This window comes from Anopheles gambiae, chromosome 2 (genome assembly GCF_943734735.2).
Source record: "Anopheles gambiae chromosome 2, idAnoGambNW_F1_1, whole genome shotgun sequence".
NCBI classification, from domain to species: Eukaryota; Metazoa; Arthropoda; class Insecta; order Diptera; family Culicidae; genus Anopheles; species Anopheles gambiae.
Genome location: NC_064601.1, coordinates 55922044 through 55939591, shown reverse-complemented (window position 1 = coordinate 55939591; position 17548 = coordinate 55922044). Strand labels below are relative to the sequence as shown.

At 40.1% G+C, this 17548-nt stretch overlaps 2 protein-coding genes across 8 annotated transcripts; one reads left to right on the top strand and one right to left on the bottom strand.

The window, feature by feature from the left end:
* The first annotated feature begins 956 nt into the window (after positions 1–956).
* Positions 957–11022, top strand: LOC11176151 (serine/threonine-protein kinase pakD). Of its 7 annotated transcripts, none has more exons than XM_061642321.1 (10): positions 957–1047; positions 1954–2108; positions 3820–4102; positions 4185–4663; positions 4730–4883; positions 4993–7938; positions 8023–8199; positions 8307–8324; positions 8557–8590; positions 8692–11022. In XM_061642321.1, exons 3-10 carry the CDS (start codon positions 3990–3992, stop codon positions 8698–8700), a joined length of 3930 nt encoding a protein of 1309 aa, XP_061498305.1. In that variant the 5' UTR covers positions 957–1047; positions 1954–2108; positions 3820–3989; the 3' UTR covers positions 8701–11022. The 7 variants fall into 7 exon arrangements, with proteins under 7 accessions (XP_061498305.1, XP_061498308.1, XP_061498306.1 ...); XM_061642318.1 differs by having other exon boundaries at positions 980–1257; XM_061642320.1 differs by having other exon boundaries at positions 980–1257; positions 1951–2108.
* Positions 11023–12059: 1037 nt separating this feature from the next.
* LOC1274718 (transcription factor grauzone) lies at positions 12060–15598 on the bottom strand. The gene is made up of 2 exons (XM_061642325.1): positions 15301–15598; positions 12060–15220 (listed from the first exon to the last, which is right to left on the bottom strand). Exons 1-2 carry the CDS (start codon positions 15397–15399, stop codon positions 13784–13786), a joined length of 1536 nt encoding a protein of 511 aa, XP_061498309.1. The 5' UTR covers positions 15400–15598; the 3' UTR covers positions 12060–13783.
* Positions 15599–17548: the final 1950 nt, after the last annotated feature.

Sequence of the window (17548 nt, the reverse complement as noted above, 5' to 3'; positions counted from 1 at the left end):
ACGGAATATAGCGGAACTTCGTTTAGCAGACGGCAAACGACTCATGCATTCTAAAAATAGCGAAAAAGCTGGTGGCGCTCTCTGTTGGTGGGATACCCCAACCAGTTGAGCTTCATCGCTTGGAGGAGAGCTTTCTCATTTCCTCTGTACTGTTGTATGGTTTTGCATTGAAGTTATGCATCGCTAGAACTAGAACGGCGATACGATTGTTTAAATACTAAACTCCAATGGAAACCACCAGCACTGAAGCAAGTGAGATTTGAGTAATGGTCGTTGGTGTTGATACCCACGTATCTGACCACACGACCATTTATATGGATTTTTGCTCGGAAAGTTAGAAGGCTATATAGGTCATGATAAGATGAAACTTGTCGAAACACATTGCAAGAAAAGGATAGCAATATAATAATCAGTTTTAATACCCCATCTATTGATCAAACCAATGAAGCTGTGGAGCTTTCATTTTTTTCTATGGATATTCAAATTTCCAGTCGTTTAAGCTTAATCTGTGGCGCTTGGGTATATAGGTCATGATAAGATGAAACTTGTCGAAACACGTTTCAAGAAAAGGATAGCAATATAATGATGAGTTGTAATACGCCATCTATTGATCAAACCAATGAAGCTGTGGAGCTTTCATTTTTTTCTATGGATATTCAATTTTCCAGTCGTTTAAGCTTAATCTGTGGCGCTTGGGAATGTTTTTGTTACGGTATTTTTTTCCGATGTGTATGGTAGCGGCCTTTACGAAAAAGGGTAAAACATAATGCTCCATGTATTGTATTTACATGTAAAAATGTTTATATCTTTTATAACAAAAGTTACCAAAGAATTAAAGTGTCAAAACTACCTGTTTAGGCGGTCATTGACACTAGGGTTAATCGCGCTTCTCAGGGACAGTCTGTATTCGAAATGAAGCATTTTGATACTTGGGCATCTGAATCCTTGTGTAAGCTGTCATTTAAGATGACAGCAGATCGTTCTTGTGTAGCCGCGGTCTGGTCGAAAATAAAAATAAAGAGAAACCAAATGGCAGATAAAGCTTGAGTACGTATTGCTGGCGGAGATAATGTAAAATAACACTACAGCTTTAGTTCGCTAGTTCGATGCGTTGATACATTTCCCACTCCCCACTGTCTTCCGCATGGCTGTGGGAGAACAACAATAGCAACAAGAGTCAGCTAGCCAGTCAGTGTTTCGCTCCATGAAGATGTAGCGTGCGGATGAAGAGTTTATTCACATGCAACGCATTCCATGGTAGGCAGTTGCATTCGCGTTACATAAGTTTTGTGCGAGATGTGAATCAAGTGAAAAACACTCCCTTATTAGAGGTGCTGGGCGAGAAAGTGTGCTGTAACTGCATTGGCAGTACAAGAAACGCGTTATCGGATACATTTTGTGGCTGCCAACTAGGTGGTCGCCATATTGATTTCGGAATCAGAGCAGCGATCGAAAAAAAAGAACCATCGCTGAGGCATATTCGTTTGCTTGTGATGTGTTGCCGTGAGGGCAAACTAATAAAGGAGCGTTAATATATGTAGTGCGGTGTACAAGTGATATGAAATTCTAGTTTGTGCAATAAGACGAAAATATTGTGTGTCAGAAACGAGCTACAGTACAGGTCAGCGCCAGTCACCAGCTTTCCGTAATGAAATGCGAATGTGTAAAAAAGCCACAAAGATTGGCTGTTCGAAAGAGTGAAAAGAATAGAAAGTGTGAAAAAATTGCTACAGTCAATATCGCAATCGTAGTGTGAGCGCGCACGCACACGGCGCATTGTGTACGTGTGTGTGGGAGTATTGTGTGTACGTCAAAATATAGTAAAAAAAAGTGAATTGTTTTTTTTTTCTTCTTCTGTGTGTATGCTAGCGGGAGTGGTGTACACACGAAGAAGAGTGTAATAAACACACCCGTCTACACACTCCAACCCATCTTTTCATTGCGATTTAGCAGTTCATTAATCGAATACGTCAGTGTGAAATGAGTTAAAAGTGGGAAGGAAGTTTGAAGGCAAACAAACATACAAAATGCTGTGAGCCACATTACACAGCTACACCGATCTTGGAAAGGTCGGAAAGGGATCCAGAATACGCTGCCCATAGTCACAGGTAATGTGATGCATATTTTCTCAGTTTATTAACATTGTGCCGCTGGCCCTTTCGGCAGGAAAAGTAGGTTTTGGGGTTTCAGAGACAGAATGAGGTCCCGAATGTCAAGTAGTTGTCGCTAGGCTGGTGATGATGATCGAAACTAGTTGTGTGATAGGAGGTCAATTTATGATTTGGACGAAAGTGAACCGAAGAAATGAATCTAAATCCTTCCGACTGAGTCATCTGCCAGGTGGTAGTGTTAGTGAGGGTGCAAATGTTTTGTGCAACGCACACATACGCAAACACCCTTGCATGCAGCCTTAAACGCAGTAGCAAAAATCCGACAAGACACTTTAGATAGTACCTTTCTGAGAACGACTATCTTGAGATAATTCCGGTGTGCGGTAAAACAAGTGGAAATTATTTCGAGATTCTGACTTACGCTAGAAAAACTGTGCTGGCCGTTCTTTTAGTTATTGATTATTTCGTACATCTTACAGCAATGATGTGCCGATTGAAATGGCGTGATTACGGAAGTTTCAACAACAACAAAATCAGGCCTTGGTTTGGCTGTGCATTCGAACGCATGTGGTATTATTTTCCTATCCCTGAGCAGTGAATTTAATGCAACGAATGACGAAAACTGAAACGTTCCCCTATTATGGCAATGGTACGATGATTGCCTCTTTACCACTGTGGTTGTGAGCGGTGTGTAAGGCCGTCAGTTCCGTAGTTTGCAAACTGTCGTTCGTGTGGGGCTGGTGTGTTCGTCACTCTGAGACCTAACTCGAAATGGCAAACATAAGTGGGAGTAGAGAAAGACACGTTGTACGCCTCGGTGCTAACTGCGATTGAAGACATTGAATGTATAATCAACCTTCCATTCGTGGTAAGCCGTATTCGATTTTAGCTGGATGCGTGGTCAGTAGCGTACATTCTACACGCAGTGGATGCAAATCAGGGAAACATTTGTACTGTTATAAAATTACTTTCGTTCTGCAGGTCTTCGGTTTTCTTTTTCTGAAAGAACGGTTGTATCGATAAGTCTACCGGATTTGGAAAGCTAGACGGAAGCTAAGCGCTACGAAGATTTGCATATGGCAAACGCAACCGTTATGCGGACAAACATATCACGCCTAATGTAGTATTGAGTCATGGAAATACACCATTGCTCTGTTTTGTTTTTGTAATCGACGGTATTATGCCGTTAAAACGAGATTAAAAAAATACAAAAAATTAATTTCAATATTGGCAATTAATTTTCACAAACAATTCAATGTATTATAATTTTTGGTATGCACACACACACACAATTATATATAAAAAAATATATATGTATATAAATGTGTCTTACAAAAACAAACAAACTAGTAAGTAATGAATAAGCAGAGTTCCCTATGGTAATAAGTGCAGTAAAATTTTCTAGGCGATGGTCTAATGATGCACGCGCCTCTGTGGATTGTCGTTCCTAGCTAGCAAGGACAGGTTTCCGGTTACGTGTTACCAATAAGTCTCTTTGGCGGGTATTTAGTATTATAGCATAACCGTGTTGATCTTAATGCCAGCAAGAAGTCACGTTGTTACGTCAATTCAAATATTTGAAAGATAAAAGTTTCAATCGCATTCTAATAGCCTTGACCATGACAACATTAATATATGATTTTTTTGCATTATGAAATTGTGCATCAATCTAATCGTTTTATTTTATTTTTTTCTTTTTCTTTTTCAGCTCCGGCAAATTGTATAGAGATAACATCAAATACAATTTAGTATCAAAAACAGTTATACCATCTTCTGGTCACTTTGTGTCCGATATTTACTCAAAAAAAGTTGTTCATCTTAAACTGATTCTTCATATTTGTACAAATTATTAGTCATAAAATAAAACAAGCCTACATAATGGCTGCCAGTCCCGGTTCAGATAACAATTGTAACATCTACATGCCACCGTTAGGATGTTCCGTGGCATCCTCGCATGACTTCAGCGATTATCAGTGGTTTACTGATTTTGGGTAGGTGACACGTATATTGCAACCGCATACACGAACAGATTTTACCTAATGTGCTTTTCTTTTTGTTTGTACCGCAATGTAGAAGTTATCGCGACGGAGTGGCTACACACCAGAGCATCCTTTCGGCACTATCCGCGTCGTACAATGGGATCGGCGAACTGTCGTACTACGAGAAGATGGCGAAAGATATTGATGCAAATCTAGCCGAGATCGATATGGAAAGCTTTCGCAAAGAGGACATCAATTCGCTGTTGACTGCCATTCCAACGCAGTTACGGCTAGACGATGCCGAGCGCAGAACGCGCAATAATAATCGCATTTTCTCGACGATAACCAGTTGTACGGCAGCTGGACTAATACCGGCCGATATGATGGACAATTCATTCTGCAAATCGGAGATTCTCTTTTCGCCGGTAAAGGAATCGCACATCAGTGTAGACTCCCTAGACATGGATGGGTACCCGGATGAAGAAGATATCATACTAACGTGTCAGGCAAATAAGGACAACTACACAATAGCATTTGAACAGAGCATTCTGTACTCAGAGGAAAGTTATTACGGTAAGCCTTTTTATTCATACGTCGTTGTATCGTTGCCACAGTGAAATATGTATTTTATTTTTCTAGATGGCCCGGAACACTATGGAAAGTATAAGCGCATGAATATATTGAACAATCTGCAAAGTCGAACCCAGTTTATCAGGCAGAAAGAATCTATGTCGCGCTCAGAAGTAAACTACACCACTTGGAGCAATTTAAAGCGAAACGTAACCACGCCACGGTATGTAAAGAGTTGTCGAAAAGAGACTTTGTTATTCAAATACTAAACATATTTTACTACACAACATGATCGAACAAACTTGAAATAATTTTGCTGTACTTGATTTTAGGCCTCCAATTACAGTGAATCCGCTAATAACGCATATCTCGCGCCACAATAGAACATGTTTCGTGCGTAAAAGCTTTAGTATGCCTAACCTTCAGTCAGAACAATCGTGCTCGTTACAACAAGTACAGCTTCCATCACAAGAACGGCATCAACTGAATGTTTCACAGGCTGCAAATGGCAATAATTCCGATGAATCATTTGATAGACCGATGCGTACGTTGCTTCCAATGTGTACCATACCAACGGATTCTGAGAATGAAAGCAGTACCAATGGAAATGAAATCAATGACAGTGAACAGAGTGCTGCAAACGAGCATATAACAGTGCAAGAACATCGAGAGTCGTTGCTGCAAGCACAGCAACTGCAAGAGCAGCAACCGCCACAGCAGCAAACCCTGCAGCAACCATCGTTTAACTTGGTAAAGCTTTTTATCAAACAAAAGAGTAGTTCAACAGACACTTGCATGGATGTGTCGTCCGGCTGTTGGCCCAGCGATAGTACCAACAGCGGTGGCTCAGGCGACCATCAGATACATCACCTAGGTAATGGAACAATGGCTGCAAGATGTCGTAAGAAAAGTATGCATGATTCAGGAAAATGTTCGACTACTGGCGGTGGAAGCATTGGTGGAAGGCAAGGCGAAGAGGACGAATTTCAGCTGGACAGTTTAGATGCACAAATTAACAACGCCCACGTAAACGCTAACAACAATAATGGCAGTGATGGTGGTGAAGATGATCCAAACGAAGAAAGAGGTCCACCGTCCTCTCCACAGCGAGCTCACGGTACGAATGGAGGATCGGTTCCGGGCCATATGAAACTGAACGATTTCAACCGGCAAATGCACGGCTCTCCACGAAGGCAGTACAAGGGCTTCAGTATGAACATTGGCGGAAGACGACTGTTGCAGGATCTGTTGCAGCAGCACAATGGTAGCTGCGCAGGATCAGCCAGCCCACTAAATAGCAGTACCAGTATTAACAATAACAATAATAACAATAGCCACAATGTAAACAACAATAACAGCTATAAAGACACCAACAGCGATACCAGCCGCACGTCGGAAAACTTAACGCAGATTTTCAATCACAGTGGTAATAACAATACCACTACCTCTACGGGATCAAAAACAAAGATCCCGATCGACATGATAACTAAATCAATGCAAACTTCCCTTATTGGTGCTCCGGCGGCAAACGGAGGCACGGCAACGAGGGAGAAGGTTCGCGTGATACCACCTTCGTTTCTGGATCGGTTGAACGAACTTGGCGATAAACAGAAGGCTCCCGTGTTTGTGGTGTATCCTAACTATGCGCTTCCGGATTTGGGTTTCTTGAAGACGCAAAACGAAGTGGTTATATCACCACTATCGTTCAAAGAAACTATGACCGGTGCAGGTCGTCCACTTAAGAAACCGCGCCCCGTTTCAATGAACGACATTGAAAATATACGACAGCGCGAATACAAGCATGTGACGGATTGGAAGTCACTTGTTTTTCTTCTTCCGACCGAGTATCGCAAGCTGCTGCGTCATATTCCGGAAGTAGGCGAACTGAGCATGTCTACCGAGAAGCAACCCATGTTTTGCATGACGCCGCCTTTACGCCGAGGTGTGGCACGGGGTGTGAGTTGTGACTGTACCAACCTGTTGCAGCAAAACACGCAGACATACAATAGTTCAAGTTCTGGAGGAAGTTCGAGCGCTGCTCCCAGCTCTGGATACAGAGGATCTTCAACGATGCTAACGACAGACTCCGAGATGGATGGTATACTGGCACCGTCGAATAGCAGCAACCTTTTCAACAATAATCTTTACGTGTACCAATACGATAGTCCAGCGGAGGTGCTGGTCCCTTGTGAGCGGCCACCTTCGGGTCGAACAGCGGGAGTAGCCCCTAAAAGCATTCTTCGCCGGCCCCAAGGTTCGGTTAGAGGGGCCAGTAATTCATCTGGCAGTGGTGCTAACGGTCAGAGCAATATGAAAGCAAAGCGTAGCAGTATGTTTGAAGAACAACAGGGGCCTCATTTCCCGCAAGGGTCGCGAGAAAAGCGACGTTCGCTGCAGGAACATCATTCGTACAACTTTTACGAAGACGCCGAAGAAGAAGAAGAAGACTATGAGGAACATCGGAACGAGCAAAAGCTTCACAATTCGCCGAACATGATTCCACATCCACGGTTGGCCAACACGCCAAAGTTGCCATCGGCCGATCATTACCACAAGTTGAACAAGTTGGTAGAAATGAATGATAACGATATGGCGAACCTTGCTAATGGCAAACATCAACAGTGTGTCGACGAGGATCTCGAAGCTCGTGCACGCGCAGAACAATTCCTGTCGCATGTACCAAAATCGGAGCTCAAGCACTATGCCGAAATTGCACACATCCTTGAATCTACCGAGATGATCGAATCTTCCGAGCCGCCTTATGATCGTACCAGACTCCGCAACGAAGTCAGTCGGCTGTTGTCCCAGAAGCGAAGCGTAGCTTTCACCAAACAACAAACGACTCCAACCTCAATCGGCGGCAACAATACCACCCCTGTGCGGCAGCAAGCAGCCCCAGCGACGGCTTTGTTGCGACCAACTGAAATAAAGTTTTCCACGCCACCAAACTCACCAAACATGTCGGTTACGGTAGCAAAGACGGGTCACCATGTTGCTGGTGGAATGATGGCTGAGAAGAAACCACCAGTGGCGCAGCGCACGCCATCATCCTTGGCAGGTTCGCCTGCGTCTGGCACTGAAAAGGAAAAGCAAGATAAAATACAAACCAATCGCTTCAAGCGACTGCAAATTCAGTGGGAGCTGCTAAGTAAAGAAAGCACGAAAGCGTCTTCCGAGAGCCAGCGGAAAGAAATTCGCAGTGGTGGAAATACCCCTACGGGTGGTAATGGTGGGCCTAAATCGAGGATACCACGCCCTGTGAGTTATCCCACTACCAGGTCAGTGCAGTGCATCTATTCGTCTGTATTTGATGTATAGTTACTAATCAGTTGAATGGATTTTCTTTGTACTATAATCTGCAGAACAAATTCTGATCCAGTGGTGAGCAAAACATTAAAATCGCCTAGTCGCATAGTGGCCCCAAGGAAGTACGGTGCTATGCAATCCCCGGTCACAACGCCGCCCACACCTGCCCCACGCACTCCGAGCAAAACTTTTAGTAATGTTACTCCCAAGAAAGTATCATCAGCCCCCTCTCGGTAGGTATACCCGCGTGTTTAGGGAAATGCGATTGCTTAGCGAGAACGAAAACCCCAATCGGCTGTATGGCAGTTGCTGATTAAATTATTTCTATCTTAATCCTCAGCCCCGCAACACGCACACGGTGAAGAGAAAGATATGATGTATAATTGTGATAATTCCTTAACTAACCTTTTGTATGATTCTTTTTTTCCTCTTCTTCCTTTTTTTTTTCTTACGTTCACTACATCCCTGCCAATGGCTTATTATGATTTACATTCCTCTCTCTCTACCATCCGACCTGTAATTCAATCATATCAACTTTATTTTTATTTGTTGGAACCCAACAATATCATCAATCGTATCGACGCAAGCAGCATTCCGCTCGGAAACCGGAGTAAAAAAATACCTGTAAGTATAGTCATTTAATTAGCCTTCGGTTTGATTTTGGTGATGTGTTATTCTTTCGTTCAACCGAGCGCCTATTAATACAGAAATGTCTTTATTTGCAGGCTAAGTAGCAAATACGCAAATGTTGACGTAATATTTACTCAAGAGCGGCAATGATGTCCCGCGCATCCCTGCCGACATAACGGAGATTGCAGCACATTGAGCGTATTATGTTTTAAGCCAAAGGAAGTGTATATTACAAACCCAACTAACTACCTGTAACCGGAGGCGGTCGAACAGTGGTACAGCAGCGTGCTGATATATGATAGTGTTGGAAAGCTGGTGTATAGAATGGATTCGGGATGTGTTAAATACTTTACACTCCAAACATAAAGCGCAATGATCGCACTGTTCTAGGTATGCTGCACGCACCAAAGACAGACAGATTCATACACGCTTCACACTTGTTTGGTGTTTATAGTATCAAAATTACCATTTGGTGATTCGTTCCAACACCATATGAATGCATTATAGATACTTGTGTATACACATTCGTCTAATGAATGTCGCATGCGGGCATTAATCATTGCATGCATATCTGGCATCCAAAAAGCGTTGCGAATAATTACATGGGATAAAGAAAACTGTGACTGAATTACAGAGAATTGTGTATAGATTAGCTGAGGTATGGTTTTCTGTGTAATGGTCAAAAAGGCGTCGACCCGCCTCTCTTTCCGTTACGGCAACACCGTTGCAATTGCGCTGCTCTGCACGCATACAATCGTTTGCTCTTGTTAAGATGAAAGCTTTAGGCGTTGTTTTGTCGATTGAACTGCTTTACCTTTCGCGGGAAAAGTACTCATCGAGCGGAAAACAATCCCTGTAGGTGTACGTAAAGGATTTTTTGTATTTTAATTTTTGCAAACCATGGCAGGCCGGAGTGAATATTGGGAGTGACAGTTGTAGGGAAGGGATAGTGACCCTGGATAAAGTACATAAAGTCCTTTTAGCGGCACTTATTATTATTATTATTATTGCTTCTTAGTCAGCTTGCTTCATTAATAGCTATATAAAATGCATAAACTGATTAAACAAAAAAAAATACTCACCGCTCTGTAATCAATGCTGTAATAATCCAGGTATATTCATGAACAGTAACAGAAGAGAGCTAGGAAAGTTTGAGGAGTGTTAAGGAGCAGCGAGTGTTAAAGATGGATTAGATTCGTTTAGTATTACAGCGTGTACAGCCAATAGAAAGTAGGAAAGATGCATATTTTTGGTATTATTATTTGTTTTCCTAAGGCCAACAACTATTTTGCCTCGTTCGGTTCACCTAGCTCATTAAAGCAGACCAAAAACTAAGTCATTAGATTAAAGCTTCAAAAGAATTACATTTTATTCCTAGTCTTTTCCCCCCTTTCTATCGATATGAGTTTCTGTGCGTCTCTATCTAAAAGCACGTATATAAGCTGATCGTTTTGCTGCATGCAAAACAAATCTTTCAAATCTATTTCTCTCTCTCGCTCAATCGAAGTATGAAACAATATTATTAATTTTAAACAAGTCTATTTGTGAATGCGACACTTCAGTGGAAACAAAATGTTCATTACCAACAAACCTACTTTTTGGAGTAAAGCTTTTTCCTACATTTACCTTCACCAGGTATTGTTACCATGACCACGAATGTAAATCTGGCGGTTAAACAAAAACACCAGAGCTTACTACTAATGTACTAAGAAACTAGCTAAAACCAAAACTTCTGCAGCCATGCTTCTGCACACATATGCTTGCATGACGGATGCTTCTACAGTATAAAATGCAATGTGTTGATGCTAGTCAAATAGATCAACTTTGGCTAATGGACAACCCAACCGCTATGTACGAAAGATCAGTCGTTAGGATTTTAAATCAATACATGTTCCGCTCGAAACATACCTCCTTTGGTTAGCTAGCTGTTCATAGCGTGTTTTAGTTTTCGCTTTTTTTTACCAATGTTCATAGTTCAGCGGACCGCTCGACAGCTACAGTTCGAACAAATTAAGACACACGTGCCATAATATCCTCAATAAACCACGCAATTGTTGCATGTTCATTTTAGTTTGTTTGCGTCAGGATCCTCGATGATTACATACGTTGTGCTGGACATTTAAAAAAACGCATATATAATGCCATTAAGCCATTAAGAAATTGTATAACTTCCATCTGTATGAATGGCGCAATTAAGTAGTGAGCGCGCGCGTCACTATTACTGCTTCGCTATCATTATTGTTCGTCAGTGGGCAATTATTTCGCTTTTGCTTATTTATTTTTTTATTGCGGCAGTGTGCAAAACATTGAAGATAACGTATAGTCATAAATAACATATATGCATATATTTGATGAAATGGAACGAAACAGAATATACAAACTGCTGGAATGCTATATACAACAAATAAAAGCATTTAATCACACTACATTATGGAAATGTTTGTTTTCGTTTAAGCTCCTCTTCTCTGAACAATTTATGTGCGGGTTTCTTTTTTTACAGGATGTGCGCATAATTTGTAATAAATATGTCATTCGAAAAAGAAGTGTAGGTAAACTTTTTGGTTGAAATATTGCGTGTCTTTGAATAGTTTATTCTGTGGTTGAGGGAGGTTTTGTTAAACCATTAGGAGGTTTCCAAGTAATGCTTCTATTATATCAGTCATTTTTGAATTAAGCTGTCATTGCATTAATTAACTTTTTTCTTTTATTTTCAAGCTCCATTCTTTTATGTGCGTTTCAAGATTTGTATCATTATATCCTTTGTTTTAACTCTCCTTATCTTTACAGCCCTGAATGAGTAACAGAACATCATTCTTGTTGTTAATTGCATTTAATTTAAAGTACGTTGTCAGATTTTTATATGATAAAATTCTGTTTTCTTTGTTTTGTTATTGTCCTCTCAGGATTTGGAAATTAGAACTTTTTGTACTTCCGAAGGATAGGAAATTTTGTGATTTGTGTGTAAAATTTTATTTTAAAAAGGAGAATAAATCTATAGAAAAAACCAACAGCTGCAAATTCATGTGCAAGACAAGAAACGGTTGATTTTAAACTACGCAATGCGTTCTAGCGCCATATAATAGATTGTCAATATTGGCTTGCTGTTCATATTGACCAGACCTATCCGACCTACCGATTAACTTGTAGTTCTATAGATTTTCGAATAGTGTACCGATTTAAAGGTATTGCTATTTGTAAATGAACTAAAGAACCGAAATCACGTTCACGTCGAGATCACGGTCAGTGTGATGAACGATTCGGTGCATTCACGTTCGGAACTCGGATTTCCGCGTAACTCGAATATCACATTTTACAGCCATAATATACTTTATTTATCATGATTTTTTTATAGAATTTAGTTTAATGTAATGTAATTTAATGTAATGTATTACTTATTTGATGCAATCGGTGTAGAAAATTCGGTTATTTCTGTCTTTTTAGTGATTTAATTTTTTTGAAAAAAAAATGCAAATTATTTTTCTTTAGACAATTGATGGAGAAAATTGTACTTATAATACAAATTAACTATCAAAAATAAAAATTCGCGTAACTCGGGGAAAGACTGTAATCACCATGACCTGCTATATTCATCCTACTACTGATGATGAGAATGGAAAACCGGAATGCGTTCATTTCTGTTCCTGGATTGGAGGAATTTGGCTGGAAATTGAAACCTGTAAGGACACATTTACAAGTACTTTCGACTAAAGTTGAATGTATTCGTGCTATTAAATAGGAACATCGCATTGCTATCAGCTCTCTACCTCTAAGGGTTCCACATTTAATGCCCATTTCGCAAAACTAGCTGCAGCTGCCAACTGTTTCTGTTTTTGAGTGCGGGTTTCTTTTTTTACAGGATGTGCGCATAATTTGTAATAAATATGTCATTCGAAAAAGAAGTGTAGGTAAACTTTTTGGTTGAAATATTGCGTGTCTTTGATTAGTTTATTCTGTGGTTGAGGGAGGTTTTGTTAAACCATTAGGAGGTTTCCAAGTAATGCTTCTATTATATCAGTCATTTTTGAATTAAGCTGTCATTGTATTAATTAAAAACGAGCATTGCTGACTTTTTTCAAGCTCCATTCTTTTATGTGCGTTTCAAGATTTGTATCATTATATCCTTTGTTTTAACTCTCCTTATCTTTACAGCCCTGAATGAGTAACAGAACATCATTCTTGTTGTTAATTGCATTTACATTACATTTAAAGTACGTAGTCAGATTTTTATATGATAAAATTCTGTTTTCTTCGTTTTGTTATTGTCCTCTCAGGATTTGGAAATTAGAACTTTTTGTACTTCCGAAGGATAGGAAATTTTGTGATTTGTGTGTAAAATTTTATTTTAAAAAGGAGAAAAAATCTATAGAAAAAACCAACATCTGCAAATTCATGTGCAAGACAAGAAACGGTTAATTTTAAACTACGCAATGCGTTCTAGCGCCATATGATAGATTGTCAATATTGGCTTGCTGTTCATATTGACCAGACCTATCCGACCTACCGATTAACTTGTAGTTCTATCGATTTTCGAATAGTGTACCGATTTAAAGGTAATGCTATTTATAAATGAACTAAAGAACCGAAATCACGTTCACGTCGAGATCACGGTCAGTGTGATGAACGAATCGGTGCATTCACGTTCACTTAAAAGAACTTGCCCCCTGAGAACCCTGAATTACACGAATAATGCGTTCCGGAGACATTCGCGTAACTGGGATTTCCGCGTAAGTCGAATATCACATTTTACAGCCATAATATACTTTATTTATCATGATTTTTTTTATAGAATTTAGTTTAATGTAATGTAATTTAATGTAATGTATTACTCATTTGATGCAATCGGTGTAGAAAATTCAGTTATTTCTGTTTTTTTAGTGATTTAATTTTTTTGAAAAAAAAATGCAAATTATTTTTCTTTAGACAATTGATGGAGAAAATTGTACTTATAATACATATTAACTATCAAAAATAAAAATTCGCGTAACTCGGGGAAAGACTGTATATCACCATGATCTGCTATATTCATCCTACTACTGACGATGAGAATGGAAAACCGGAATGCGTTCATTTCTGTTCCTGGATTGGAGGAATTTGTCTGGAAATTGAAACCTGTAAGGACACATTTACAAGTACTTTCGACTAAAGTTGAATGTATTCGTGCTATTAAATAGGAACATCGCATTGCTATCAGCTCTCTACCTCTAAGGGTTCCACATGTAATGCCCATTTCGCAACACTAGCTGCAGCTGCCAACTGTTTCTGTTTTTGAGCTTCTTGCCATTCGATCAGATGTTTGCGTTTAATGTGCGAATACATATTCGCGTTCGAGTTCGTTTTGAGATCGCACACACTGCAAGAGTATAGCATTTGCTCGGTATGTAGGGCCCGATGTTCCTTCAGGCCAATCTTGCGCTTGAATCTTTTCCCGCAGTATTCACATTCGTACTGATCCTGGGCATGAACGCCTTTACGGTGCTGATACAAGGTGGTAGCGTTTTTGCATCGCCGTTGGCAAATATCACACTCAAACACTTTGTCCTTGGCCGGATGGACATTTTGTGTGTGATGTTTAAGCCCACCTGCACCACCACTCACCCAAACCTCACATTGCGGACATTGTCGCTTTTCGTTCTCCTTCTCCTGCCCAAGGTGACCACGCACGTGCCGTTCGAGTGCGGCTCGAGTTCGAAATTGTAGGCCACATGTGTCACAAATTTGCCTCTCATCAGTACCGTGCATATGGCTAATGTGCACCCGTAGTGCCTGCGCACTGGAAAGCATTGTGCCACACAGATGGCACGGCACTGGAATGTGTCGCGAGATGTGGGACTTGAGCTGATAGCTTTTTTCGTACGTTTGGTGACACTGGTCGCATTTAAATGGGCGCTCCTTTGGCTCAGAATGATGGCTTTTGTTGTGCTCCTGAAGTGTGTAACGACTGCGATAGTTTTTTTCACACAATTCGCACCGAAAAGTATCGGGCTTTAGGTGAAACGCGATGTGATCCAGAACCCGGAAAGTGCGGAAAAACTGTTGATTGCAGCAAACGATGAATCCGCGAACATGATGCGCTTTGCGAGAGTGCGTTTGGAGCCGTTGAAATGTAGAAAACTCTTTCGAGCATATCTCACAAACTATAGAGAAAAATTCTCGAATGCGGTCATTATCTTCTATTCGCTTCTTTAAAGCGTTTTTCTTATCATTTGCCGTGCTCTTACACTTGACGTTAGATTGGCTTTTCGCTTCGAATGATTCAATTTTACCATCTACTTTTATTTCCTGACTCTGTTCATCATGTTCGTTGTTAGTGGTGATTATATTTATCTTCTCTTCAGCAGGTTTTCGATCCACATAATCTGTGCTATCCCCATTTTTCAATAGGATGTTTTTAGTATCATGTGTTTCGATGGCTTCATCATGATTGTAATGCTTTGAATCGTTCGCTTCATCACTAGCGATCAGGTGTATAGAATCAGCTTTGACACGATTCCTTATCACACGTTCCTTCTCCGTTTGTAACAGCTGTTGTGCTCGAATAACTTGTTGATAAAACGAGTAATATTCGTGCACTTTTGTCACGCATCTATCACATACTTTATCAGGTAGATATCCGTTTGCTGGAAACTGTAGCAAGTAGATGAGTAATGTACGTATTTAAAGCATGAAGCTAGAGCATTGCGAGTAAGCGATGCATGACTGTTTACCTGTACGTGGAAAAGCATTTCTAAATGTCTGCCAAACACGTCTTCATCTATTCGAACCATACCTCCCGGACGATCCAAACAAAGTCTGCAGCGATTCATAGTTTGTGTATTATCGAAAATGTTTGCAATTCTTCTTCTTATTTAGTGAGAAAAGATTTATCCTCCTATGTTTATCTCAGACTTGCGTCCGATTACGCATATTCAGAGGCTTACTTTCTCTCAATTTTAGCCTCGATTAACTGGAGTCATTTGCTTTTGGTTCGTATTTTGTTTTGTTTTGGTGTGTTTTTCCGTTTTTGACGTTAGTTTTTTTTTCTTCTCTATACGTTTCTGTTTATGGTGTAGTGTTGAATTCCATATTCTTGCAGTTCTGTCGTTGGTTATTTCAAATGGTCATTTCTGTATTTTTCATTAATTGTGTTACAGGCGGTCCCCGAGATACACGGTTATTGGGGACCGAAAACGACCGCAAAATACCGCGTATCTAGAATTTCCGCGTAAGTCGAATCTCGTGATTTTTAGCCAAAATATCAATAATTTTCGTGTAATTTTGCAAGTAGGGGGCGGTTTTAGTCGCTTTATAAATTATTTGATATGATTCTGACGGAATATAACAGTTTTAAACGTTTTGAAATAGTTTTTAACATTCGATCAAAACGGAAATTATTTGGCAATTTACAATTGATGTGTCAAATCAGTACAATTTGTTAAACGAACTGTCAAATTTAGAAAACCGCGTATCTCCGAATCCGCGTATAAGAGGTACCGTGTATCTCGGGGACCGCCTGTATTTGTTTTATCGTTTTCCCATTGTTGATTTTCCAGTTTGTTTTGAATTTATCCCATGATACGTAGGGATTTGTTGTTCTTTCATTGTTGTATTTGCAGCAGTGATTTTTTTTTGTAGGGGCCGGTCTCAGGGATTTGGCACCCCAAGTGCCACAAATCCACTAAACGACCACTAAACGGGTTCTAAACGAGCCCAAGCTCAAGCTCTCAACCTAAACGAAATAAAGTAAGGCTAAACACACCAAAAAGATACAAAATATGAACCAAAAGCAAATGTTACTGAGTCATCGAAGCTAAAATATAGAGAAAGTAAGCCTCTGAATATGGGTAATATCGCCGTTCTAGTTCTAGCGATGCATAACTTCAATGCGAAACCATACAACAGTACAGTGGGAATGAGAAAACTCTCCTCCAAGCGAGGAAGCTCCGCTGATTGGGTATCCCACCAACAGATGGTGCCACCAGCTTTTTGCTATTTTTAAAATGCATGAGTCGTTTGCCGTCTGCTAAATGAAGTCTTAATAAATTCCGTTTAGGTAAAGAGCTTGAGTCGTTTAGAAACCGTTTAGTGGTTATTTAGTGGATGTGTGGCACTTGGGGATTAGATGAAGCTTGTCGAAACACATTGCAAGAAAAGGAACACTTTGCCATATAATGATGAGTTATAATACACCATCTATGGAGCAAACCAGTGAAGCTATGGAGCTTTCATTTATTTCTATGGATATTTGATTTTCCAGTTGTTTAAGCTTAATCTGTGGCGCTATATAAAATCCCATACATCTTCAAAATCCGTAGAAAATATTTTGTTTGTATATTAGTTATTTTAAACGAAATAAACGGTTAATTCGGATGAGAAAAATCATTTTAAAATGATTATCTAGTTTAAGTTAAGTGAAAGTGAACGTAGTTTCAATAATTGCGTACTTAACTTGGGAAAAATGACACGCGGGTTCTCCAATGGCTAGCTGTCAGAAGGGCTATTCGATCACCTGGTCTCTTCTAACATCTGTGGATAAAATCGCATGCGAAAAAGCGTTGCCACGGCCCTAAAGTGCCTTTCGAAAAAAAGCCGTGTTGTACAGTGTGAGACCACCTCCTTTTCAAACGGTCTGCTCTGTTTGGCGCAAGGCCATGGGAGTGACAAAACGCTGACAAATTATTCTAAACGCGATCTTTTGTCATATTTTTTTTAGCTTTTAGCTATCAATTTAGCTATCAAAATTTCGTAACCTGAAGCAGCCAGGAAATAAAGTTGACAAAGTTGACAAAAAGTGACAAAATTTGACGTTCGTGAAAAAGCGTAAACAAACAGCTATTTGGCGCAGTTGTGACCCATTGCTCTGAGATTTTTGATGCGATTACGAGAAAAGCTAATTTTTGCAGTTGACAAGCAATTTTGATAAAGTTTAACTATTTTTCAACATTTTGTCACCTCCGTGGCCACGCACCATGTGTT

What these genes read in the sequence shown, in the direction of transcription:
- LOC11176151 (XM_061642321.1), top strand. Translation starts at nt 3,990, where the DNA reads ATGGCTGCCAGTCCCGGTTCAGATAACAATTGTAACATCTACATGCCA. An exon ending in CTCAGAGGAAAGTTATTACG is followed by an intron (nt 4,664 to 4,729) that starts GTAAGCCTTTTT and finishes TTATTTTTCTAG; the next exon opens with ATGGCCCGGAACACTATGGA. An exon ending in GTGAGTTATCCCACTACCAG is followed by an intron (nt 7,939 to 8,022) that starts GTCAGTGCAGTG and finishes TATAATCTGCAG; the next exon opens with AACAAATTCTGATCCAGTGG.
- LOC1274718 (XM_061642325.1), bottom strand. Translation starts at nt 15,399, where the DNA reads ATGAATCGCTGCAGACTTTGTTTGGATCGTCCGGGAGGTATGGTTCGA. An exon ending in AAATGCTTTTCCACGTACAG is followed by an intron (nt 15,221 to 15,300) that starts GTAAACAGTCAT and finishes TACTTGCTACAG; the next exon opens with TTTCCAGCAAACGGATATCT.